At 40.9% G+C, this 27,889-nt stretch overlaps 1 protein-coding gene across 14 annotated transcripts in view; it reads right to left on the bottom strand.

Moving 5' to 3' along the window:
* Positions 1-27,889, bottom strand: part of FAM13A (family with sequence similarity 13 member A) — a 320,862-nt gene that overhangs the window by 11,140 nt on the left and 281,833 nt on the right. For all 14 annotated transcript variants that reach the window (XM_037020137.2, XM_037020139.2, XM_037020138.2 and 11 more), the window contains 7 exons: positions 19,588-19,735; positions 11,141-11,354; positions 10,552-10,690; positions 9,752-9,833; positions 8,702-8,922; positions 7,986-8,069; positions 1,031-1,126 (listed from right to left, as the gene is read on the bottom strand). In XM_037020137.2, coding sequence (XP_036876032.2) covers positions 1,031-1,126; positions 7,986-8,069; positions 8,702-8,922; positions 9,752-9,833; positions 10,552-10,690; positions 11,141-11,354; positions 19,588-19,735 — 984 coding nt within the window. The remainder of the gene's footprint in view (positions 1-1,030; positions 1,127-7,985; positions 8,070-8,701; positions 8,923-9,751; positions 9,834-10,551; positions 10,691-11,140; positions 11,355-19,587; positions 19,736-27,889) is intronic.

Raw genomic sequence — 27,889 nt, 5'->3', positions numbered from 1 at the left:
CTCAAGGAGAATGCATATGACTCTGTAGATATAATCCTTTTATTGGTTATTTTACTATTATTCTGCAGGAAATTTCTAGAAAAGTAGCTTTTTCAAAACACAACTACCTGAGGTCTCTGGACCTTCCCTCATTTCTACGAACAAGAACACTTCAAAGAAATATGAAGACCATATTTAGGCCCCAAAATAAAGAAGGAGATTTAAAGTAGGAATAGAAGAGCAGCAGCTAGCATGAATTGCATTTCAACTGCAACACAAAAGCAAGGCTGTGACCGCTTATTAAAAAAGCCTAGAAGCCAGGAGAGGAGCCCCAGATCCCTGGAGGGGAGAGCCTGGAACAGAGGCAAGCATTTCCCCAGAGACACACAGGGCACGGACACTCCCCTGGTAAGCTGGGGGTGGGAAGGCCAAGTGAGCCGTAGGGGAGGAGAGCAAACTGGCTCCTGGCAGGTTGTGGGCATGTTACGGCTGCCTACTCCTGACAAATCCAAATTCAGGGGCCAAAAGTGGCTAAGTCCAAGGATGGTGGCCACTGAAAACAACTTCACAATCTTCAGCCTCCTTCCTTTTTCTTCCACCTTATGTTTCTCTCTTGAAGACCTCTCCTGAGATGGCTCCCATGGCAGTTATTCCTCTTGGATGGGGAGAGACTATTAACAGAAGGGCCCTTGGGACAAGGGCACCCTTTGGAGTGGAGGGGCCTGAGAGGGCAGAGCCCAGTCCCTCTGCTGCTCTGTCTCTGAGGAAATGGTGGGGAAGTCAGCCCAGCACTTGTCAGATGGATGCATATGGCCAAAGCATGTCTCCCAAAAGAAAAAAAACATTATCAGCTTCCGATTTTCTCATTTTTGGCAAACGTAGCCTTAGAAGTCATTGATAATTCTTTAATCCTCAAGTTTATGGGGCATCAATATTAATGGCATGTTCAGCTGTTAGGGAGTATTCTTTATGAGAAGACTGGTTAGGACCCTATTAGTATAGCCAGGGCCACTGACCCAGATAATCGATGACAGAAAGGCACTGTACTCACGAGGATGGGGATGGTGCTGGCTCGGGACAGGATCTGCTTGACTAGCCGGTACCGGTCATACAGTGGCTTCATAACCTGGCGTTCATTCTTGGTTACCTAAAAAACAAGAACAAGAGAGCTGAGACGATTGCTCCTGGTGTTCAGGCGACCAGCTGTCCATGCATGCTCTGGGCCTGGACAAAATACAGATGATTCAACTGAAGACTCACCATTTCTACAAAATTTATTTAAACAGATATTATTCAGTCAATAAAGGTTTAAAATACCTACTTCAGCTGCAGATCATTGGAAGTCACTCCATCACTCCAGTACCGCTTTTCCTAAATCAAAACTATGACCGTCATCACTTCTGCGTTAAAACTCAAGAGTTCCCAGATGATTTATTATTTTTTAGGTCCACGGGAAGAAGAAAACAGGTATTTTTATTATAATACCTACTATGCAGTTCTGTAATCAATCTCTTTACATGTCTCTTTCCCCTGTGAAACTGTCTGGTTTTTAAGGACAAGATTTTGGCAAACAGTAGGTATTTGAGGAACAACAGATACAATACAAGGGCTGATAGAATATAATACAGGGGCTGAGTCATCTCTGTTTCCTTAAAATCTGGCAGAGCCCTCAAAAATTTTGAAGGCCCGACTCTATAGTCAGTGCGAAAGAATGAAGCCCGGCTCCCTGGCACAGTGGTGAGGCCCTTTGCCATCTGCTGCTGCCCTTCCTCTCCATCATATCTCAAGCTCCAGAGACAAACCGGATCGTCTCATTCCTCCTGTTTAGTTCCCTCTGCTCCCTGGTTTGGCAAATTCCAGGTCAAAGGCCACCTCCTCTGTGTAGCCTTCTTCCAACAGCCCCCATTCCTGGTGACCTGCTCATTCTCTCCTTTGTGTCACTGTCTGCAGCCTGTGTGTACCTTGTAATCTCACATATGCCTTGTTATAGATTGAACATTTGTGTTCCCCAAACTTTGTATGTTGAGTTCCTTATGAAAGAGGCCCCAGAGAGCTCCCTTGCCCCTCTTCCCAGCCAGGACAGCTGTCTGTTAACCAGGAACTGGGTTCCTCACCAGACAGCAAAGCTGCTGGCACCTTCGTCTTGGACTTTGCGGCCTCCAGAGCTGTGAAAAATAAATTTCTGTTGTTTATAAAGCACCCAGTCTATGGTACTTGTTACAGCAGCCCAAACGGATGACACATGTTTACACTCTGTAATAGTCCCTTGAGAGCAGCAGTGTATGTTTTTACATCTCTGACATAATGGAAATATCCCATAAATATCTGCAAAATGAGTGAATAAATATTTCAAACATAAATAGATATGCCAAATTAATAGATATGCATATATCTTCCTTTTGTACTGAAATGACAGTGGGATGAAGTACTTTTGTTTCAAGTTTGCTGTTTATCTTCTGCATTTTATTTCTATTGCACACATAAGACAAGAGTTACAGAGGTAAGGTAGGGCAAATAACATTAGCTTCGACCATTTCTTATGGCCTTTTTGGGCCTTCAACTTTGAAGCCAACTCTGGATTATGCATGAATGGGTTATTCTTTGTAGCCTTTTGTTCTTGCCTTTTTCAAAGTGATCTGCGATACATGCACACTGGCTAAATGTCACAGGATACTGCCATTATGCAAAAACATCCTGTGGATTTATTTTCCATCAGCAGCAATGATTTTTTTCTTTCAATCTCTCCCTATTACCACAATATAAAAGTCAAATGACATTTTCCTATGTCTACTTTTTACTTTATCAAAAGAATTTTTAAAATAGGTATTTTATAAAAGATGACTGTCAAAACTGGAATGGAACACAGAAATTATACAAAAGAAAACCACGAGTGTTACTACTCCATACCTAACACAATGGCTAATGTGAAAAGACAGTGTTAGGTGTCAGCAGGAATGCGGAACAACTAGGACTCCTTTCTAGCTGGTGGAGGTAGAACACTTTGGAAAACCATTCTGCAGTGTCTACGAAAGCTCCCCGTATGACTCAGCAATTCCATTCCTAAGTATATACCAAACAAATGCAGCCTTAAGTTCACCAAAAGACATACTGTGTAAGATTGTTCACAGTGGCACTATGCATAATAACCCCAAACGGGAACCATCCGTATGCCCAACACCAGAATGGGTCAGGTGTGACCCCCACACTGAACTCTCCTACAGCAACAAGAATGACTGAGTCTCATGCAACATTGTGGGTTCATCTCATGAAAATTAAACCAAGTACAAGCCAGATACCAAAGTCATACGTACTGTATGTACGACTCCACTTACATAAAGTTCAAAAATAAGCAAGCCAGATTTACTGTGTTAGAAGCCAAGATAATGTTTCTCCATGCCTGCAGTGGGAGAGCAGGGTATTGACTGGAAGGGGACATGAGGGGTGCTTCCAGAGGGCTGGCAATATGTTGTTTCTTGATCTGGATGCTGGTTACCTGGGTTTATTTTGTGAAATTCATCAAGACATACATTTGTAATTTGGGCTCTTTCCTCTATTTATGTTATTCTTCAACAAAAGTTTAATTAACAGCCACAAATAAGTGTGAGGAATGGAAATGGAGTGACTTGTGCAATCTCACACATAAAATGACAAAATTTAAGACTGGAACACACATGGAGTAATTTTTTAAATACAAGACATATTCATTAAATGTGCTGCAGGTGAGATGAAGCACATCCTTATTATCTACACATGGCAGTTGGTGAAATATTATTGTGCAAGATAAATAATAGATGGTTTAGTGACCAAAAGATACACTAAAAATAAGAAGAGTAATAAGGAGTCATCATTTCCCTATTACTAATTGTTTGGCAGAAACATCTTCAGGTTGCAGAAGGAGGCTTTAGATTTTAGGAGACAGCTAGTAAAATCAGTCAGATCCAGCAAATTTGATGGAAATTGATTCCCTTTCTAATTCTTTGTTCAAAAACCAAATTTTCTAGCTGCAGCAGATGAAGATCACTGCTTAATTATTAGACTTATGACATTGATATTTATATTCTCTATGAATTGCTCATGTTTTAAATTAATGACCCTCATTAATTTAGGAACTAATCCCCTATGGGTTATCTGATAAGATGCAAGTTTTGACTCTGGAAAGTTTCCACACATCATGGTTCCACCAAATGTAACAGTGGCATTGATAGAAGTATCTCAACACTCAAATTATCAAAGATTTTTAAAGTCTGAGGTGTGGAAAGAATTAATACTACTTGATCATACTGGAATTATTTTCATGATATATATTTGAGGCCAAAGCCTTTGCCCATCATAAAGCCAGGTTACATGTCATTATCAGGATTTATGAGTATAGCCAAAACCTAATCAATAATTACATAAACAAAGTGGGGCCTGTCAAAAAAGGGCCAGCTGATACTAAATGAGAAAATTTTACCATGGGAAACCTGTTTGGAAGTTGCCATCTCATTCTGGAGTCATTGGCTGCTCAGGGACTCTGCTACTACAGGAACAGGCCTTTGAATGAGCCAGTCAAGTTCTTTGAGCACAGCTTCCTGATTGGTAAACTGCAGAATTTAGTCTTCATAGAAAATCTGCATGATGTGAAACGTCTTGCAAATGATTTTAGGTCAAGCATGTAGCAGACTGTCTTTCCGAAATATCTTTACTCCTCTTGCTTCACACCTTTATTAGTTTTTGCTTAAGTGGAAGCTCTTAATGGCTTTTCAGTGTGTGGAAATAGGGTTATTACTAAGATGCATTTTTGCACAAAATCAAGACAATATAAATATCTAGATAAAGATCTGATGGGCAAAGGCAGTATCTTCCACTCTGTCTTCGCTTTTGATTAAAAGAAATCTCTACATACTGACATCTTCCTGTCCAGTTTGGTTGCTCTATTAAGTCTCAGATAATATTTCAAGGTACAGAGGGAACTCCTGCCAATAATTATCCACATTTAAGTTAGAGGCAAGTGCTGGACAGAAATCCCAAAGGCCTGATTTAGACAACTTCATTTGCCTGCCTTTATCTTTTGTGATGGTTTTGTCTTAGCCTCAAATAAAACCTCTACAGAAACCTCGGTTTGGCCGCTGTGACCTGGATTGTTCAACAAAGGTGAAGGATAAAATGATTGACATTTTTAGTTTGAAGATAAAGATAAAATTAGAAACATGGAATATTAGAGCTATAAAAGCCTTATTTTTTAATATAAATTTAAGCACTGGAGAGGGTAACGATTTGCTCAAGGCAACGGATCTGGGTTATGAATCAGGTTTACTGATGTCTAGTCCAGTTTTCTTTCCACTCACGAATAAGCAACACAGGAAGGGAAGCAGGATTGTAACACAGTGACCGAAAAACATACTAAAAATGTCACCATGTGGCATCTCCCTGTAATAGGTCTGAAAAAGAACAGTTCAGCGAGCTGCCACTTATTGTACTTCTCTCTGTGACATGGTCTTCTGATGAAATCCTTTCATGTTGAAAAGCATACACTTTAATAATAACTATAGGGACTTATGTGCCAGTGTGTAATGAGTATGTTTTTATTTCTAATACATGTGCCTGTCTGTCTGTAGAGTTGTAAAGCAAACAGCCTTGGTAAAAAAATGTACTGAAGTGGCAGATAACTGTTTTGGCTTGCAATTTAATAGCTGGTGTTCTTTAAATCAAAATCTATAGACTCAGCAAAAACCCATAAGCTCTGAGTTCCTGCTTTTCTCAAAAACCAGGTTTGGAATGATAGTTCAGCTTTGGAAATACATGTCTTTTCTTTTAAGAAGAGTGTTGCCCAAATATTATTTACAGTCCAGGGTCCATGGCAACACCACAGATCTAGTAAGAATTAAAAGTTTACTTTCTGATTTTCAAACTGGCCAGATATCAAATGAACTCTGCTTTTTCTGAGGAGGTCAGAGCATCATGTTCCTGTGAGAGGCAGAGAGTCAGGGCTGGGACAAGGAATAAATGATATTGGAGCTTCCTAGAGCATTTGTTCCCTGCCCTAAGAGGTGCCAGAGCCTGGATCCAAAAAGGTACTCTTCCTTCATGAACGAACGATGGAAGAAAGGGGAACAGTAAGGCAAAAACTAATGTTTCATATTCCTAATGATAAGAATACTAGAAAACGTGCATTCTTTCTCCTGATCCAATCAGTTAATAAGAAGCAGGCCTCAGAGAGCAGAACATGTAACTGTAAAAGAAGGGAAAACTATCATTTACTGTGCAAACCACCCCCCTTTGTCCCCCGAAAAGCCATTCTGCCTCGCTTCCTCACTGCCAGGCAGCCTACAGGCACACATGTGCGTGTGCCTCTAATGGCACGTAGTCCCCATGACAATCTGACAGACATCTGCGGAGCAGACACCAGAAGCCTCTGAGAGCTCACCTAGGCTGCCCAGTCCCAGAGTCCCTTGCGGGGCGGGGACTGAGTGTCTGCTGATCTGAGCGCCGCCCGCGGCCGCAGTCCAGGCAGAGTGAGGGAACCTGTGCCTGGCTGAGAGCTACGAACATCCGGCTCACAACGCCGGGACCAGCCATGAGATGAAGGCTACAACACAGCCGGGAGACCTCAGGGGCCTCGAGCGAGGATGTCTTTCAAGGATTCTATCGATGTCTAACACGAATCCATAAAATGAAAAGAATAAACATTGAAGGGGAAAACCATACCGGTCCCACCTCCTTCACTGAGGCTTGCCTGGTGGCCATGAGAGACCCACGCTTGAACAGCTCTGCACCTGCAGTGGAGAAGGGGTTACTGTCTCTTAGCAGGAGTTAGTTCTCCTCTACAAGTTCTGAATACACCAGTGGAAAAGGACAAAGTTTCACAATATATTTGAGCTTCAGTTCATTTATGTTTGGTTCAATGCCTTTAAAAAATCCAAAACAAAACTTGGCTTGAAACATGACCATTATCCCAAAGCGCCAGTATTTTTCCACTCAGGGACAGGCCAGCAAAATCAATCATCATAAGTTCCAGCTTTTTAAAAATTTTATTAAAACCTGATAAATTCTGGGCCAAAATACCATGGAGGATGCATTCTACAGGTAGTTTACTGGGCACATGCCATATGTCAGGTCTTGTACTAGATGATGAGGATCAGGTTCTTCATTAGGTGAACAAAACCCAGAATTCCTGCCCTCACAGACTGCAGAGTTTAGTGCTTTATTCTGGAAGCTTCTTTGTTTAAAAGAGCATATTTTATATGAAAGGCTACCTTTGTTATATAGTTATGGCTAAGACTGGAAACCAGAACTATGCATTTTGGCTACATAAAAATCTTTCTGTGAACATAAGCTTCACGCTTCTTTGTACCTGCTCTTAAGAACTTTTTTCACTGTGTTCTTGGCAATCTGCTTAACAGAAGGTTACCAAGAGTAACTGACAAGGATATCTGATTACAAGTTCCTTAAGGAATAGAGCAGAAGTCTATGGTGTTAGAGTCTCCCCCAGGACTAACAATAAACATTCAATAAATGCTCTTGCTGAATCATAAGTCACCTCAAAGCCTTCCTGCTTTTATGGAAAGGCGAAGCCACAATCTGGATTCCTCATGCTTTTTGGTTTGGGATAGTGGCTAGAATTTCTCAACAGATAAACAGTAGATGCAACTACATGGCAGAGGGTTGAATTTGAGGGCAGATCATATTGGTTTAACACCTTCATTTTCTGGATGAAAGTGCCTAGAGCCAGTGATAGCTGGGGGCAGCCCCAGGGACAGGGAAGTCTCCCTACTCCGGGGCTCTGCTCCCTACACCCTTTCTACCACTTTCCCCTTGAAGCAGGATACCAGTGACTACATTCTAATTGCAAACTAGTTTTACTTTGGAATTCAAATTCCCCATATAGTAGATAGACTTCAGAAAGCTTAGTTCTGGTGAAAATAGAATCTAACATCAGGGAAACTCATTTGCAAAATACTGAACATAGATCCACTTCTAAAGCCAGATAATTTACCCCAGTCTGAAAACTCGGTACATTTACATACCGGCCGTCCATGAATGCTTTCATAATATAACAGAGCTTTCTGCAGAGCCACTTTCTCACTGGCAATCTGGTCTTTGGTCATGTCCTATATAAACACAAGGGGAGAGAAAGGAAGAAGAGGGAAACATTTGTGAACATTCCAACTTCTTTACACAAATTTCCTTAAGTAACACTAAAAAGAATCCTCATACAACAGCTTATCCTAGGATTAACCATTCCTGAGCTCTTTTCAGAAATACTGATAGCCCAGTGGAAATTATGAACTACTTGTACCTCCCATGCAGTAGTAAAGGCATGTTGAATCCTGAGGGAAGCAAGACTGTGGGGCACATGGGCTTAGCTTAAGGGGCCCAGTGACGACTACAGTTACAGGCTGCAACAGTCCCAAAGGTTTGTGGATAATCTTCCCACCTCAGACCTCCCACCAAACCAACTATTAGCCTGAGTGAGTTCATTCTGCAACCTGTACAACAGAGTTTTCTGCTTGCAGCTGGTAGTCAGAAGCCAAAGTACCTACAGTTTCAACCCTCTGAAGTCATTTCATCTGCTTCCCTAGACATCTAAGAGTGTCTTAAATGAGGGTGTGGGAGGTTTGCAAGGGGTCAACCCATCTCTCTTCCCACCGGGATCCATGCGGCATGCCCTGTGTTTCTACCACATTTCCTGGAATGGTTTAGGATGAGCAGTTGGCCTGGGGCCTTCACTGAATCACCACACCTTAATGTCCTCAGGCCGGCTGCTTTCTGCCCGCTTCTCCTGGAGCTTCCTCTGGATGGACTCTAGTGTGGCTTCAACGCTGGGCTTTAGCGCTTTATCTGCCAGCTCTTGCTTCTTCTCATCTTCTTTCTCAAGTTGGGAGCCAAAACTCTTGGGAAGTGTGTTGCTTCGCTGCCGCATTCTGGGGGCTAGGTCCTCTTCGGATATCTTTAGTTTTGACTCTAGTTGAAAAATTTGGGGGGTGCAGATATATGAGAATTGATGTCTGCTGAAACCGAATTGTTTTTCTGTGGTGTCAGTAATGGCTTAGCATTGTCTTTTTCAGAAGGTATTTAATTAAAATATTAGTTGGAATCCCTGGGTTATTATGTACAGCTGAGAAAATGATAACGCCTTCCTGGATTATCTGGAATGTTGCCTTAACCCCAATTCTTGAGAAAGCTTTGGCTATGTAATGTCCATGCTTCAGCCGCACCAACCCCTTTGCTTTCTCACAAAGCAGCAGATGTCTTCCTATCCTATTCCCATAGTATTTACAGGCATTTACTCATCTAGCAGCTGACTGCGGGCCAACTTTTCTGTATATTACACTCACCTCATTTTGGGATTATTTTCATTTTATCTTTTATTTAGTTGTTAAGAGACTCTATCTCCTATAAGAAAGCAAGCTCTTTGAGGGTCAGGGACCAAATTCTTTTATATTCATCTCTGTGTCTATATGTCTTCTCCTAAAGCCACAGCAAATGAAGACTTGGATTAAACAGCTACTTCCTACATGTTGATTGAAACCCTTATCCTTATGTTAGTGGTTTAAGGAAATAAAGAAATGCTGCAGAATTTGCATCATAGCTGATCTGGGTTGCCCTGTGATTGAGACCATGGGAAGACATGGAGAAGGTATCCCTTGAACGCTGATAGTACTGGGAAGACGCTTTGAGGAATTAGTCTTTTCTGGGGTATTTTAGCAGTGGCACTCATCCTGAGGTGTTATGGATTCTGTACCTGGTTTGTTTTATAGAAACCATGCCATAGGACTAGAACTTTCCCTACCTTTCAGTTGTTTCCGGAATTTGGCGAGGTCATTTGTCCATTTCAGAACCTCTGGATTGGCTGCTTTGTCACTGTGTGAAGGCTGAGAGAAGGAAATCTAGTGTAAATGTTTTGGAATTGGGGTAGGAAAAAGAAGAACTTGATGACTGGATTATTTTAAACAGGAAGGAACAGTTGAGTCCCACTGCAATGAGAAATTAGCTGCCATCAATCAGAGCAAACTTTACAGGTGTAATTCTATTATCCTTCTTTATGTCTAGTCATTTTTGATGCTTTCTAAGAATTCCTTGGAGGCAAAATGCTGAAATTTTACCATCATGGACTTCTGTTAGGTCCATGGCCCCTTCTCCATTATTTGTAGGGTTCAGTCTGTCAGGGTAACAGAATAGAAGGCAGAAGGCTATATGTTTTCCATGGGAACCACTACAAAAAATGCCTTTTTGCCACTCTTGTAGGAAATACTAAAAATAGAGCTGAGAGTAGAATGAGGTCAGTACTAACAAAATTTTAGAAGATTATCTTTAATTAAGTTTTAGCCAAACAAAAGACTTCATTTAATGATTTTTCTCATTCCTGCTTACCAATAAATTTACAAAATATAGACTAAAGCATTCCATTTATTTGTAAGCATACACTTGTGCAAGGAATATGCTGATACATGATGTTTGGGGTTGTCAGTTTTTACTGCCTCTTTGTTTTGAGATCCCCTAGGAATTTCCCTTAGCCTTTTATCACTTCTCTGAGTTGCTGAGACTCTGGCTTGTCAGGGGAGGGAGGGCACCCAGGGAGGAGGCACTTACTCTGTATTTCCTCTCTTCTTCAAACCTGTCTTCGAACTTTCGGATCTTCTTTTTAAGGCTCTGAATCCTCCGTGTGAGTTGGGCAGGAGTCAGATCCTCCTGCTCGCCATCATAGGACCCCAGAGAGGAGCTCCGCCGCCTGTGTGGGGCACAGCTCGGGTCAGCACCCCCAGGAGCGGCAGCTGCCTGCTGGGAGGGGCTCTGGGGACTGTGCGAGAGGGTCCTAACCAGCTGCTCTTCTCGAATAAAAGGCAGCTGACTGCTAATTCATTTCATGACCTTTAACTCTGTATGTCCCCCTATTACATAGGTCTTTCTCTAGCTCACGTGTACAATTAGGACTGAAATTTGTGCCGCTGACCTCCAAGTTAAATTTGAGCTGTGGGAAGGAGCTGATATGTGATGCTGTAGCTGGCCCACAGTTCACATGAGAAAGCACAGCAGAGCCTCTTACTAGGATAGAGATTCCCAATATGCTCCTCCACAGGCTTACAATGTAGGAAACCCTTCATAGCCATTAGCACATTCTTATCCTTTCTGATGTTACAGGGATGGTGCATCTGCTTATCAACAACACAAAGAAACATACCTCATGAAAGAATGGGAATCTGGGGGAGAAGGAGGCACTTCTGTGTCATCCAGGTATTGCCGACTCTGCCCATAAGCATAGAACCGAGGAGAGAGCATGGGGTCACTGCCCTCATCCAGGAGCTGGTGAATCAGGCGCCCTGCCTGCGGCGAGAGGTGCGCTTCATTAGAGTCCCCATTCTCCTGCTGCCACGAAGAGAAAGCAGGGATGGGCTCTGCAAGATAATGAGATAAGAGGTCAAAAACTGTTCTTTAAAGCACCCTTGTTCCCCAAGTGTTCTGAGTGCTTTAGGGGCACTAAATTTAGGAGGCACTGAATGGCTTCTCATCTGAGATTGAATCACCAATCGATCAGACAGCCTTCTATCTCCATCCTCACTTGTTTTCAAAAGAGAGTTTACTAGGCTGTCCAGAGAAACAGCTCTGAGGGAAGACAGTCACTAGTGTACACTCCCAGCTTCCCCTGCAGACCCCTGAGGAGATCCCTTCCACATGAGGGCATCATGGAGAGGAAGATCAAGTGCAGCAGGGAGGGAGATATTGGGCATCTTGGCTACCCATCCTTCATTGAAGCAACTGAGGAAGCAAGCTTAGGAATCCCATTAATCTTGTGAGGGCCCATTTCCTCGGGAGCTTGCATCTTCTGTTTAGGCCACCTAGCTGTTTTGAGTGCTTCTGCTAGTGTGTTGGCATTAGCATGGTTACGATTCAGGCTTTGCACTTGAAACCTCAGAAGCTGCTCAAGACTGCAGTTAAAGTAGGATGCTTACAAGAATTGGTCAAAAACAAAAAGAAAAAAGAATGCCTTACAAAGGATGAATCTGTACAAATTATTTGAGATAATCTTTAAGAATAAAATATACTTTCATCCTGACTTGTCATTTTGGGAAAGAATAGGATGACATTTATTTCAATTTTCTTCAAGACCCACCTCAATATATTCTTTTCCTTATTAAAGAAAATCCTATGCAATAGGTTTAAAAGATAGGTCTCTGATGATAGAGGGTATTTCATTTGTAATAGTTTCTGCATTAAAAGTTATGCTTTAAATACAGATTACTGTGATTTACACAAGGCCAAAATTTCGCCATGATCTTAAATTCTGGGATTCCTAGAGTTTGAATCATGTAACAACTGCTCCTTCAGCTATCAAAGTACTTATAAAACCTACAAGGTTATCTTAATCTAGTACTCAGTATTTTATTTAAAAAATGATATTAGAATCATAGAACACAGAGCTGGTTGAGACTCCATACATTTTCTCATCTAGTCATTTCTCCACCCTGGCTGCACATTAGTGCCATACAGGGAGATATTAAACAAATCCTAATGTACAGGCCCTCACACCACTCAATTAAACACAGTGTTTAGGTGAGGGCCCAGATATGCAGCGCATGCGCGCACGCACACACACACACACACGCGGGCTTTTAAAAGCTTCCCAAGTGATCCTAACTGCAGTCAGGTTTGAGAACCACTGATTCAACCCAACAGATGACAGATAAAGAAACTGAAACCCAAAGAAGTTAAGAGCAAATACCTAATCAGTGACCAGAGTTGGGACTAGACACGAAACCTCTTGACTTCAGCACAGGAGCTCCAGTAATAAGGATGACTGACAGTTTTGAAGGCCCCACAGTATAGGAGGAGAGATAAGCACATTTAAAGAAATTAACCTCTTGTGGAATGAGATCCATAGGTTTTCAAAATTGAAAGAGAACCAAGTTATCTGGGAACACAGATGATAATTATATATTTTCAAAAAAATGAAAGCAGTGTTAAAGATAGTTTCTTGTCCACTGAGAGTCTCAAAACGTGGGAGAGAACATAATGGTAGCTACACTTGGCTAAGGCTGAAGAACAAGAGTTGTTTTACCATTTGTATTAATGCTCTTGGCTGGCTCCTCCTACGTGGCAGGGCTCAGATAAGAGCAGCTCCACACTGCTGACATAAAAGTAAAATATGGATTGAGAGAGCGAGTGGAAAGTAATCCCTACAATAATAAGAAAACTGTAGTGTTAAGTTGCAAAAAATGGAACTATTAAACTAACCAGATTGCAGCTTCTGTTTCATGATATTTCATACGATGGGAGTAATTTTATGTAAAACTATTATCAATGGAGCCAGCACAGGGAAAGGGTTAAGATGGCTCAAAGAGTAAAGCAGCAGGTGAAAAGCTCACCACGGAGTGGCACTGGGCAAAACAAGCAGAGTGCCATCATGGGGTTTACTGGGGACAGAGGGCAAAGACAAAACAAGTCTGATGTTGATATTGGCATAGGTGCGCTGGCTACTTTGGCATTTTTACTCATCAAAACTTAGTTTGGAAGGGTGTTATCTTAGGTCTTAAAGCCCTTTACTTTGTCTGAACATAGCACAATTTTTACAACTAATCTTTAAGTTTTCAACTATGTGGTCTCTGTGTACAAAGCCATTTTGCAAAAAGACTGCGTGTCTGTGACCATTAACCAAATGTGACTAGAATGTATATTGTGCTCCTGAGTTAACTATAAAACACTGATCAAAGCAATCTAAGTGTCCATCAGTAGATGAATGGATAAAGAAGAGTGCTACATATACACAATGGAATACTATTCAGCCATAAGAAGAAAACAAATCCTACCATTTACAACAACATGGATGGAGCTAGAGGGTATTATGCTCAGTGAAATAAGCCAAGCGGAGAAAGACAAATACCAAATGATTTCACTCATCTGTGGAGTATAAGAACAAAGAAAAACTGAAGGAACAAAACAGCAGCAGAATCACAGAACCCAAGAATGGACTAACAGTTACCAAAGGGAAAGGGACTGGGGAGAATGGGAGGGTAGGGAGGGATAATGGCGGGGAAGAAAAAAGGGGGTATTACAATTAGCATGTATAATGTGTGTGGGGGTAATGGGGAGGGCTGTGCAACACAGAGAAGACAAGTAGTGATTCTACAACATCTTACTATGCTGATGGACAGTGACTGTAATGGGGTTTGTGAGGGGGACTTGTTGAAGGGGGGACCCTAGTAAACATAATGTTCTTCATATAATTGTAGATTAATGATAACAAAACAAAACAAAACAAAAAACACTGATCAGGGGTCTGAATTATGTTTGGTGGATGCTTTGTGGGTAATACAGGGCCATCTGACAGATCTTTCTGCAGTACAGAGGTATTTTGTAGCTCCCTTTTTTACCAATCACTACTGACAAGAAGACCCAATGTGTCATTTTCCTAGTGATGCCAGTGGTATATATGAAAACCCAGCTGAAGAAATTCTAGCTCATGGGTGATATTTTTGCTTAAATGATGCAGTTAGTGAGAATGACTTCACTTATTTAGAAAGGAAAACTGTAAAACCATGAATTTCAACTTTAACAAAATAAAAAGGTATGTTTTATCATTACTACACACATAGAACATAAGTGAAGTTTCTCACTTAAGCAACATGAAATTCTTGTATGAGTTCTCTCTTTTCCTCAAACAGCCTTACAACTTAAGGCTCCTATTCAAGAGTTATAAAATTACACATAATACTATTTGATATAACTACCTGTTGTTCTAGTTTGAAACAATCTAAAAATACAAAGCTATCTCATGTTTGACAGTTGACACTCCACTAGAAAAGCGAGTAAGAACAGGGTGGTACATGACAGCATGTGTGATTGCATTACATGTACAGAGAACCAGTCTTGAGGATGTATTTACTGACCTGTCCCAACTGCTAGTTTGGGAAATATATTTTAACAAGTAATTCTCGAGCAATGAGATAGACAAGGATATTGCAAGAAAATTATTCAAAGGGAAAAAGAAGAGATTTGAGGATTTAAATTGGATTTTTATCTTAAGGCACCAAACAAAATAAGTGCATTTTCCTATCTAGACCAGAATTCCTTGGATACACTGATTTTGATTTTAGCCATGTGTCTTGTCACAAAGAACTCTGGATGCAAGTATGGCATGTTTCTCTATTAAAAATTAATCTACCCAGGTCAGCTCACATCACAGCGAGTCAGAAATAATAGAGATAAACCTGCAGGTTTGCTACCTAAGTAATAAAAAAGAATGGGTCCTGGGAGAGTTCCAATTCAGACACTTCAGTACACATGGAAATAAAGGGAATTCACTGCTGAAAGAGCGAACATAGCTCTGAGTAATGCTAATGTGGTTGCTGTGACATAGTCCTCTGCTTAGCTGGCTGGATCCATTTACATATACAAAACAAAACTGGCTACTGAAGTGATTTAAGAAGTCTGCACAGAATTAAGGGAACTGATGCTTTGCACATCTCATTTCCAACCCTCTGCCATTTAGAATTGTTACTGCTTGGCATGGCCTTATCCTGTCTTTTAAGGAGGTTCCTCAGTGGTGCTCGGAGGTACTTGCACATCCCAGATACAGAAAGATGTGAGTCCTGCTGGGGAGGGGCTTTACTGGGAGAAATCCTCTTATCAAATTTTCCTTAGTGTTCCAAAATTTAATCTGAGAACAATAGTAGTCCTATTAAATTGTTCAAATAGTCTTGCAAACTGTCTGAGTTAGAAGGAACCTTAGTAGTCAGTCAGTCTTATCCTATATCTGCTTTGCCCCTATTTGTAAATTTTATAGGCAGGCCCTCAATAGCTCCAGTTAAGTCATTAATAAATGTGTGGAACTGATAGGGCTGAGGACTTTACTAAAGAGAACTCCCCCATTTGTTCCAACTTTGATTCACATATCTGCACTCTGCCACACAGTTACTTAATCAATTACTAATTGGCTATGCTACCTGACTGTCTTCTACCCTTCCACACCTCTGACAAGGCTGTCACAAGTCCCTGTTAAGGCCCAGCAGAGGCCATGTCAAATGAACGATTTCCCTAATGCAGAGTCATAGAAGAAAGGAGGCTGGTGTGCTATGGTCAGTCCTTGGTGATCAGTGGAGGACCTAGTAATTATTGCCTCTTCTGTAAGAGCCATCCATGGTCCATAGGGAGAAGGACTGGGCTCTGGTTTCAAAGACAGTAAACTTAGGCTGGTCTTTCCTGGAACTATATGTGGAAACATTCACTGAGGATGGTAGTAAGATCAGTTAACACTCATATAGTGCCTATTATGGGCCCACACTGGGCTGAGCACTTTGCATATATTAGCTCATTTAATCCTTGCAACAAACTTAATAAGTAGATACTACTAACACTACTATTCAATATTAACTACTGTTACACCTAGTTAAAGATGGGAAAGTTGACACTGAAACAGACTCATTTACTAACTTGTCCACAAAGCTGGTTAAGTAGTAAGTCAGGATTTGAACCCAGAGTGTGCCTGGCTCTTAACTATTATGATCCACTGCCTGCCAGGATATGTAACTGGTATTGCTTAGAAAGAGGCATCTGGGCGGAAGTTGGCAGACTTTGTTATCTTGAATCATCATTTTGCCTTTTTTGGCCTCAGCTTTCTTATCTGTATAATGGGGGTTCAACTGAAAGATCTTTAAGGTCCCTTGCTTCATTATATTCTTTTGGAGAATTTCTTTTCTGAAGTTATTTTTGATAAGCAGTAAGTGATACATGAAGTATTTTATGCCCTTCTAAAGATGTTCTTTTAAACTTAATTTTAGCAGGACTAATCTAATAGAGCAGCTGCATGTAGAAACTTGAGTACTTCCACAAATGATACCCCCAAACCAACATGAGTTGGTGGATTAGAAACACTCCTACTATGCAACTCTCAAGGGCTTTAAGTAACAAAGTAGAGCATCTTTGATTTGTGTATTCATTTAATTTTGAAGAGTGGAAACCCCTAATAATAATAATAATAATAATGATAATGTCATGTGAAATGATCAAGAAATGTGCCCTAATATAAAGCTACACAGAGAATAAAAAGATAAAGCATGTGATACTTTTCTGTCAACAAGTACGATCAGACACTGACCCTACAATGAGTCTGAGAGGTTTCTGTTCTATGTAGGCTATGGAATCTACTTACCAGTTCACTTCCTTTTTTGTTTCCCTGATACAATATGCCTCAGAGGCCAGAGAACATTATTCCCACGTGGGAGTCTACATTACAGAGGGCAGTACCAGCAAATTACTCACTTAGTATGTCTCATCTGCTCTTCTGTAAGTTGCACGAATGAGTGAATGTGAACTACGGTGGGGACGGGGAACAAACAAGCAGATTTCAAGTGGGGATTACACTATCCAGTAGCTTGGAGACTGGTGACAGAGCTGATAGATGGATATAGGCTCACACAGCTTTGGCAACTATTACTGTTGATGGGTCTCACATTCACAGTTCAAATTAGTGCAAAGTTTATTCCTTGCTGGGGAGCCACCATTTTGTTTGTGTCTTACTGAAGCTATTTTAAAAAGGTCGTATTTTAGTGAATGGCCTTATGGCTCTCAACTATTTTTTACATAAAAATTCATTTACTTTGTCTACTATACTTGTAGCTTCTTTACTGCTATAATGTAACTTGGAAAGTTTAAATAAATATATAATAAAAAATGGCCACTTAAAACAGCAGCCACGAGATCAAAGCAGCCTTGAAATGAACCCATGTAGATTTTTAAGATATGCAAGTTCAATGACAAATGCAGTAATTAGCAAAAAAAGTTAAAGCAAATCACTTAATAAATTATGTGGATTTGACAACGAGCCTCTCGAAACCTATTTTTTCCCCAATAAGCTTTATTTATAAATCTAGTTTCCCAATATAGAGTAAAATGTTGGCTCCTTCACATTATTATTTATTTGGAAGAACATTCTTTACATTCAGTAAAATGAAATAGTTATAAGGAAATTTTAAGTCAGCTTTCAGCCACTCTGAAGAGAATTTCATATTCACCTCTTCAGCATGCTGGAGGAGATTACAAACTTATGATGAACCAAGATAAAAATAATCAAACTGTCCATTTTGGGAGGAGGAGGAAGAATCTTACCTGCCTCTTTGCTAAATACATCATCAAGGTAGTGTGGCTAATCCGACTGCGGGCCCCGCATCCTAGTTTCATCTATGGGCTCATGTTAATGAACAGGGGTGCCCATGTTACTGAACCCCAAACCTAGCATTTGCCATGGCTACTGCTTTTTAAATGTGGGTAATGGTGGCTAATGTGGGATATTTTTTGGGGTAGGGGCATGTTGCTTTTAATGTATGAATTAAAAACACACCTGGTTATTTCAAAGTACACAAAACAGAAGACCAAAGACTACCCAGGAATATATTCACCTAAAATAGAAACAAAACAAAAAACCCTGCATTTTCCCCAGTGAATATATCAGGAGCAGGGAAAGTCTGACAAGACCTCAGAACCACGGCCTATTTATATGAAAAGAACTAGAACCTGTTTCTTAGATCGCAAAGAGTGAGAATCAGGATAAAAAGCAGTTTGTTTTTGCTTCGCTAAGCCCTGGGTGGGAGGAGCCTAATGGGGTCGCTATTTTTCACCTTGTGATCTTTTTAGATCAGCTTTTGGTCCTTCATCTGAGATCATTCCCATAATGAGTACTTTCTGGTTAAAAAAAAAGGGGGGGGCGTGGAGAAGCCAAGGCAATCCCGACACTTTGAGAAGGATTGATTTTTCACAGTGGTGGTTCTCCGCTAAATCACTGAGTTAAGTCATAGGCTGCTGCTCTGCAGTCAGAAGCAGCTTCTTCCTCTTTGCAGCCTTCTCGACGCACACCCCAAGCCACACAGGCAGACGGGTGCTTCTGGTGGGCACACACTGCTGGATGCAGGAGGCAGACACATGGCTAATGAAAAAATAGCAGCCTGATATTAATGATTGTGCCAATAAGCCTTCTGGAAATATGGTTTTGACATGATGATGCCTTCTTTCTTTTCACAAGTAAATTCCTCATGCTTTTGCCAAAAATCTCTAAAAACACTAATCCAGAACACTGTATTGCAGGCTTTTGATAAGAAGTGCTTGTGTTCAGTGTTCTCTGATGACAAATCCCTTACGTTTGCTAACCTGGACTTTAAAAAATTCTACCCATAAAAACAAACATAGAAGCAGAGCAAACCAAAACATCTTTCTTGAAAAATGGGAAGGAGATTTACTGAAGGAGGTAGATGGTTGGCATGTAGTAGTGGGAAAATCAGCTTTACTGAGACAAAATCCTAAATGCATACCTGCTCTACATTACTGTGCTGCTACTCCAAGGGAAAACACATGCCCCTGTCAGCACTCTGGGTGAGTGAAGAAGAAAAAGGACTGCAAGGTGACACCGTGATAAAGGGCAAGCATGTTTTCTTTCTTAGATTGCAATTTTATTTAATGGCAACATTTAATGTGACACATTCCTATGCCAGAGAAAGGATTTTTGGTCATTTAGAAATGCAGTGACTTCTGCATGCATCACTTTCACTCACCCACACATCCACGCGGTCGCATGGCTCCCATTAATGCTGATTTATATATGCTTTTACAATATTTAATCACCCAAACATCAGCCGATCCTACCTTCCCAGCTCTTCTCATCACACAACGCAGTCAGGTCCAGCTCAGGCACTTCAGAGGCAAAGCTCTCCTGCTGGTCCCCGGCATCTTGAGTCCTTTGCAGTTTGGTGTCAGGTATGCTGGGATGCTCCTGAATCTTCATCGTGGGGCTCTGGAATAACAGCACAATGTCTCCAAATAGCTACTGTTCACCAAAACCCAAAAATGCCTGCAGCAATTTCACTCCTTCTGGATGAAACCTCCCGAGCCACAGCTGCTCCTGCGCCCAGCACAGAAATCAAAATCATAGCCTGATGCCCCCTAGATACTAGCTGGCCACTTGCATGCAAAAAGCGACCGTCCATCTGCACTCCTTTAACTTTTCTTCTGTGAGAAGATGATTTCCACGGGCTGCTTTTCCTGAAAACTGCAGGCAGCTGCCAGTCTTGAGGATTACTGATTGGGGCAAGGAATGAGGGAAAGGAGTTTGTGCTTCCTTAAAGGAATATGGCTCTCCAGACTGTAAACAACAACAAAAGCCAGCTACTGTGGTTGCTAAGGCTGTCGAAGCAACATGGTGCCTTCTGCACACAGGCTTCTTCGCCCCTTAGGTAAACAGTCCAGCGAGGCCAGGAGCAGAGGCTGAGGACACAAGTGCTCTCCTGCTGGCCCTGCAGGCTTAGATCAGTTAAACGGGGGCAAGCTGCACGTTCCCAGATTTCCTGTGGTTGTTTTCTTCCCAAGGGTGGGGAGAGCAGACTATTTATGGAGGAGCTCTGGTCTTAAAGCATTGTTGCGCAAATTCAAACACCACCAGGGGTTGGCATCTCTTCTCAGCTAGCAGTAAGGAATACGGACTCTGGGAAGGAGCCAAAATCTTACAGGGAACAAGGCTTATTTTTTTTCTTTTTAAAGTAAAAAGCTGAGAACTGGCACGTCAGCAAGTCAGCAATACATAATTTATATCTTACAGGTAACTGTCACTTGTTTTCCTACTATTCATTTACTCTGAATATTAAATACTCAGCCACACTTGTTTCACTCATTGGCAGCACCTGCACCAGGCTGGGATCTCTGGTGGATGGGAAAATACTCCCCTCAAGGTTGCTATTTTAGCTAACTGATTGTATTTTTAAAATATTGCATTGAAATTAAATCTTTTCTTGCCTTGCTCTGGTGGCAACTGGTAAACCCAACTATTGTCACTTTCTCCTCACTCATAAAATTATAAATACAAGTGTTTACTCACAAATACATTTTTCAAGTAGCATAAATATGTACTAAAGATTCTGAGAATAACTGGAAATTTATTTTGGCAAACATACTATCAAATGAAAAAACCAAATGACATCTGGAAATCATAAATGATTCCACTAATGTATGAGAGCACCCTTATGCTTAAAATAAAACACTACTAAGACTTTCAGCTACTTTTAACAGCTATTCAACCCACTTTGATATCACCATGGGAGTAGACAGGGCTTTTACTATTAGAGTTCCATGAAATGATGCATGAGGACCTGTGTTTTCTTCACATCTGGGATAAAAGGAAGTATCATCAGTCAGGTTATGAGCTACTAAAGTCAGAGGGAAATGCCAAGTAAATCTGGGGCTTTTAGATACTTTCAAAATGCTCTTGTCTGTTGGTGAATAAAACCCCAGATTATGGATTAAAAAAATTATTTGTTCCTTTGAGCTAAATTCTCCATAGACTAGTAGGGTTCAGTGATCAAATCTCTGCTTGTGTGTGTGTGAATGTTCACAGCAAATGTTTTCTCAATAAAGATTTTTAACACCTGTTACACCTAGACACATAAAAATGGGAGGACAGGAGAGATGCGGTTCTGCATGCCAACACACACCTTCTCCCAAGGTATGTACTACCAGGCTATTGGTGCTGGGCTGCCATGGGGTGGCCATGCATTTGCCTACAGGCAGACCTGGGCTTGAAGTGTGACTGATATTTACTAGCTTAGTGCTCTGCTGAGCTGCTCCAAATTCTGAGCCTCCATTTCCTAATCTTTAAAATGGCATTAATAATACCAATTTTGCAAACTTCCTTTGAAGATCTTAAAAAAGTATAAGAGTCTTCCAGCCTGGTGCCTGGAGCATAAGAAATGCAGATATGGAAGCTGTCATTCTTTTTATTATTATTAGGCACTGTAGGGAGATGAGTAAAATGTTGCCATATCACAAAATGCTGGAGATGGAGATGAGGCATATACAACCGCCAAGTCAAGGTGAACTGTGCTGTGACAAAAGGTGGAGCAGTTTTAGACGCATTATGAACAAGTATGGAGGAAAGAGTCACTGGTGTTCTTGTCATGAATCAGCAACAGCAGTTTTGATTAGGGGCAGCCAGCCTGAGTCAGATGGGCTGAGAAAGACCCTTCACGTGAAGGAAGGAGAAGGAGGAGCCTGAGCAAAGGCAGCTTGAGAGCGGGGAAAGCTTGGTCCCAGCAAGATCAGAGGTTCAGGAGGCGGGTGCTTAGCATGGAAAGGGGGCCTGGCAGATGATGCGGGTGTCAGATAAGCAGATGCTGGACTAAATTCAGATTTTTCCTGTAGTACGTAATGGAAACCCATCAAACGATTTTCAAAACAGAGTAATAACGGTGAAATGTGTATTTTCCCAGCTGATGCCTTGTGGGTGGAATGAATGTCGGTGCGAAGACCTACAGCCTAACAGCTGGGTTCTTTCTGCAGGCAGCCTGTGTCCCTCCCAACACCAGTCACTTGCACTGCTCTCCACAGTGTCTGAGTCTCCTTAGGGCATTCAAGAGCCCTGCAGCACTTGGCAGGGTGCATGTCAAATCCCGAAATTTCACACATACAAACTAATATAAGAATCCATACTTTGTATGACTGTTACATTTGAATTAGCAACCAATTTCAAAGAAAATTAAAATAAAAAACATCCTTTGTTTTCTTTCTTCCAACTGTATGGATTTATTTATTCCCTCAACAACATGGGGCCATGTACCCACTCTGTGCTGGGCTCTGCAGGAGACACGCAAGACCCTCGCACTGAGAGCTGACATTTCACGGAACGGGCTCATGTGTGCTCAACGGAGTTAGGAACACAGTCAATCACATACTGTATACATATAATAGGGCTATTTATTAGATGCCAGGTGCTAGAGATTCAAAGATAAAATTTAATATTTATTCAAGAAATACTTTTTGAGTACCTACCCTGTACTAGTTTTTTAGACACTGGGGAACTTCAGTGGACAAAATCAAGTCTCTGTCCTAATGAATCTTACTGAGGGGAAAGTTAATGAAAAAATACATTAGGGAGTGATACAGAATATGGAGAAAAATAAAGGAGGGTATGACTGATGATGGAGGTAGGGGCCAAGGTCGGCTTGAATGGTCAGGGAAGGCCCTTCTGATAAGGTGACATATAAAGCAGAGACATGAAGGAAATGAAGGAGTGTGCCATCTGTGGGAAAGCATTCCAGAAAGAAATAAAGCAAGTGCAAAGGCCCTGAGGCACAGTCATTTTGTATATGTTTGAGGAATAGCTAAGCTGAGGACAGTCAGGGACACCATAAATGGGTGTTTAGAATGTGCACCATGCCACATATAATGGAGTATCACTTATCCTATGGTAACTCATTTAGACCTATGCTAACTTACAAGAGCTTCTGAACTTTCTGGCTGATTTCCTACATAGCAGTGGAGAGGTCCCTCCCACAAGACCCACACTAGCTCACACAGCCATGGACACATGTGGCACAACACTCACTTGTTAGCCCATCCAGTACCTGGCTTCTCCTGCTGTGCTGTTATCAGTTAGTGAGGTTGCTTTTCACTTGCCTGCTCTGCTTAGAGGACTGATTGTTTCCTAGTTTCTGTCCCTGCTGGTCTGTCTCTCAACCTGACATGGTCCCCTAGGCTGGGGTTGCAGAGTAGGCTGCTGGTGTGGGCTTCAGTTTATGTGCACATGGGAGCTAGAGATGCAGCTCAGTGGTGCTGCTCAGGCCCTGTGGCAATATACCAGCATAAGAACTACTCTTCTTTCAAATACTGGTTAGCCTCATCTGGATGAGGCACCTCTCCAGATTGTCCCACACTCTTTACTAATGCTTATACTATAGCATGGCACACATCTACTTGCCTACCTACTTCTCCTACTAGATCACTAATGTTAAAATGTCAAGGACATTCTCAAATACCAAAATATTTTTGGTTTCAACTTTTGTTGTTTACATGTCTTATATCTTCAGTTAAATCAGAGTTAATAATTTAATTTCAAAACTTTCAACTCAGAGATCCTTCCTCTGTGATGTCAGACACAAAATCCTTGTCAAAAAGGTTGCACCAGGGCTCTTTTGTGCTCTCCTGGCATGAGCCAGGAGCTCTATCCTCTCACTTTATCTCTAAATAAAAGCCTCTGCCTTGCTCTCCTAAAAAAAATAAAATAAAATATAACTGTCTTCAAGGTGTGACAACTTGAAATATATTATTAAAAAAAAAAGGTTGCACCAGATGGAAACACACTAAATGTTCATTTTCTGAAACAGACTGAGTATTTGGTTCTTAGGAGAGACAATATGGTATGGCAGATAGGGGATGGGTTTTAGAGTCAGACACCTGAGTTTAAACACCAGCTTACTAGCTGCAAGACCCTCAGTGACCTTTGACCTTTAGCTTCTTTTTTTGCTAACACAGGAACAAAACCTCATAAGTTGTGAAGATTAAGTGAAAAAACAGATATAAAAACAGCTAGCACATAGTGCATGAAATGCTATTGTCACTTATACACTACCTTCCTTTTCCCATTCATTCATCTGACAAGTATTTATGGAACACATACTATGTCCTAGGCACTGGAATGGTAGGAATTAACAAGATAAGGGATTTAGTGTGGAAGGAAGATATGGAACATGTAAGAGAGTGTCATGCATATTATGAAGGACAAAAGACAAGATGCTAAGGGAGCAAGTCTAAGAGCCTCTCAATGCCTGGGCCTCAGATGACATTCCACGTGCAGGTCACGGAGCCTGAACTACTAGCTTACTCATCAGAGCTTTGTCAGGATTTGTCGCCATCTGCCTGGGCCCTGCTTTTTCTGATCCCCAGACTGTATTGATCCTGCTCTTTCCCTGGCTTCAAATGGTTGGTGATTTCTGTTCCATCTGTTCTCCCTCCTGCACAGGCAATGGACAGGAGCCTACTAACAGACAGCCAGAGCCGGGAATGAGGATATCCAAGAGGGTTCTGCGCAATACACTTTGCACAGGAAGGAACCACACAGTGTTAAGAGAAGAACAACATAGAACCATGAACACTTATTGTTTAGCATGACAACAGAGGAAAATGGACACAACACATTTCCAAAATTCCTATGAAGTGCACTATCAGTAGCCTTTCAAGACTGGATGGAACTGGAACTGAATCAAATAAAATGGAGCTTTAAAGTGTTTCCGGTCCTCATATTAAAACCTATAGTGAAATCCTAAAGCCTCCATGAAATACAGTGAATTTGAAATAACAGTTATCCACTCCATAAATACTTGTTGATGGGAATATTCAGAATTTATCTCAAACCTATTCAGGACAATAAAAGTCTGCACTTAAGATCTTGAGATAATTACTGTTCTCAGTCTTGACTGGAAAGACTTGTCTTCTTTCTCTCTCTCTCTCTTGTGTTTTTCTTTTTTCCTTTGAAGCAGGATAAGAAAAAGGGAAATAGTCTTTTGTTTATTATGAATGTCTTGTTTGTTATTAAAGGTAAGCTTCTAAGCTCTCCTAAGCAGTAGGCTTAGAAAGTATAAGGAATGTAAAATTATCTTGAAAGAATTTAACACTTCATTAACTTTAAACTTCTGACATAAAATTACCTCTTTCCGATAACATAATACCCTTTTCCTGTAGTTACTAATTCTTACATGTTTTGCTTTCTTGACGAGATTAAGTATAATGTTATAGTTCTAATATTCTCAATTTTATATGGAAGCATAAAATATTTTCACAACAGAAAACAACTTATCAGAAGGAATCAAATTAAAGAATAAGGTATTAACTCCATTGGAAAGAGAATTCTGAAAATCTGTATTATCCGTGATCCCTTTTAGAATCTAGGAATTGCTGGTTTTTAGAATGACCTTTCTTCTGGATACTTCCAGCTGTTAATTGGGCTTAAAAAGAAACAAAAGAACAAAGACTCTGGACTCCATATGTTCAGGGAACAGTGTGCTAGGCTTCTCTTTGTGTTCTCTCATTTCTTACAGCCCAAACATGATATTTTGTTAAAATACTAGCCTTTCCAAAACTTACTCCAAAAAATCAGACTTTAATTTTCGGCACTTTAAAGGGACTCTAACTTATTTTTTCATTGCCAGTGTGTCACTAAACAAATTTTAATACAAACCACATAAGAAATTCAGATGAAATAGAAATGGATAGCTCTCAGTGACCATCTGAGATCTCAATGGACCCTTTTTAGACAAGATTAGCTGCATAATGAAAAGAAATTAAGACATGCAACAAAGGGATAAGCCCATGTTCACTCTTTCCATCACATGCATTCAAACAAAAACATATTTAAGGCTGCAAAATAATTATTTCAAAATTAAAGTCATGGCTGTGCCTGCATTTGCTTTTGAGCAGCAGACTCTAAGACAAATCTCTCGGCCTATCTGTCCCTCTAAGGAGCATCTCTCAGGTCGAAGGCTAATGTTCCTCATGCTAATGGAAATACTAGTCAAGAGAGAAAACCACCTTTCCCTAATAACAGTTATTTGCTGTGCTAATCTGCTATGAATCTGAGAGTTTATAAGGAAACATTTAATGGATGATATTAATAAGGACAATGTTTCTTAAGGGAATGAAATTAGAAATATTTTATTTTCATATCCATTCATGGTGGGCATGTGAGTTTTGGTATCTCAGTCTGATGCTATAGGAGACCTGAAGTAAAATACTTGTTAAACAGAATTCTAGGAGGGGTAACCAAAGCCTAGACTTATTTTTCATCTCTGAAATTTAGGAATTATTGTGGTATTACCAGAAAACCAGAGTAACTATTTGGATTGTATAATTTCTAGAAAGTGCTACATATATTAAAAAGAAATTATAACATACTATAAACAAGGGAAAGGGCTTTCAAAATAGAGAAGATCTTTTCATAGCCCTTCATTCATAATAATAAAATACATTTTCTCCAGTGAAAGGATCATATGCCTCCATGAGAAGGAACACTATCTCCAACTTGTATTTTTTTCTCCTTTGGTGCAACTGGGAAGGAAAGGTGACACTGAGAATGTAGTCTAGTTTTAACTCACCACCTAATTTTATCTCCTAGACGAAATGATGATGATGATGACAATGATTATTAATAATGAATGCTTAAGGAGCACCAGCAGTGGGCTGGGTGCTGACCGGTAACCCACAGGGGCGATACATGTAAGACCTGGCATGTGGAAGGATTTGAGGTTTTTTTCCATGACTCATCCCCTGCCATGGGAGCTGGCCACAGAAATACAAGGGCAAACTGAGTTCAGTATGGATTTAGTTTGGGTGATACTTGGCATTTATGAGTTAATGTTATGAAGTCCACCCACAAGGGCTGCTCTACACCTTTTATCTCGTAAAGGATAAAAGGCACGAAAGGAAAGAACTGAGAAGACCTCTTTTAGAAGCTGGCAAAGCAGTTTTCTTTAAAGTAATGTTCAATGGCATGATGAGTTGGTGCCTGCTGTGAGCAGAGGAAAAGAACAGAAAAGGGATGAAACCAGAAGAAAAATAAAACATTATCATGGGAAACTGTGCTCAGAAAAAAAGGACCTGGAGACAAGAAAAGAATATCAGCTTGCTGCCTGGGGTCCCAAGGAAGGAAGCTTGAACTAGCTGGAAACAAGAGATGAAAGAGGTGGCTCAGAAGCTACGCAGTCAGAAGGCGGGAGCCTTCCTTGCCCATCAGCTGGCTAGGGGAATGAAGTGTACATGATGACCGAGTAGAGGGAACATGGGGCGTCTACAGCACTTGAGGGGGTGGTGGTGGCCATTAATTTCCAACAATTATGCTACATTTCCACAAGTGTACAATTTTCTAAGGAGGCAGTCCACAGCTTTCAGATGGTTCATTTACTAGATTGTAAATCTCCCTGTGGGCAGGGATTGCAGCTATTATCAAATCCCAGCTTCTGGCACAGTACCTATAGAGAGTAAAACTCAATATATGCTATTGAGTAACTCCATCAGTGAATTAGGGCAGTGCCCAACAAAGATTAGGAATCACTAGGTTAGAGGGAGAATTCTATATATAATTAGCATCTCAAGAGTCAGAACTTAGGAAGAACAAATTGAAAAAAGCTTT

Source organism: Manis javanica, chromosome 5 (genome assembly GCF_040802235.1).
Source record: "Manis javanica isolate MJ-LG chromosome 5, MJ_LKY, whole genome shotgun sequence".
NCBI lineage: Eukaryota > Metazoa > Chordata > Mammalia > Pholidota > Manidae > Manis > Manis javanica.
This window is presented reverse-complemented; position numbering and strand designations above follow the sequence as displayed.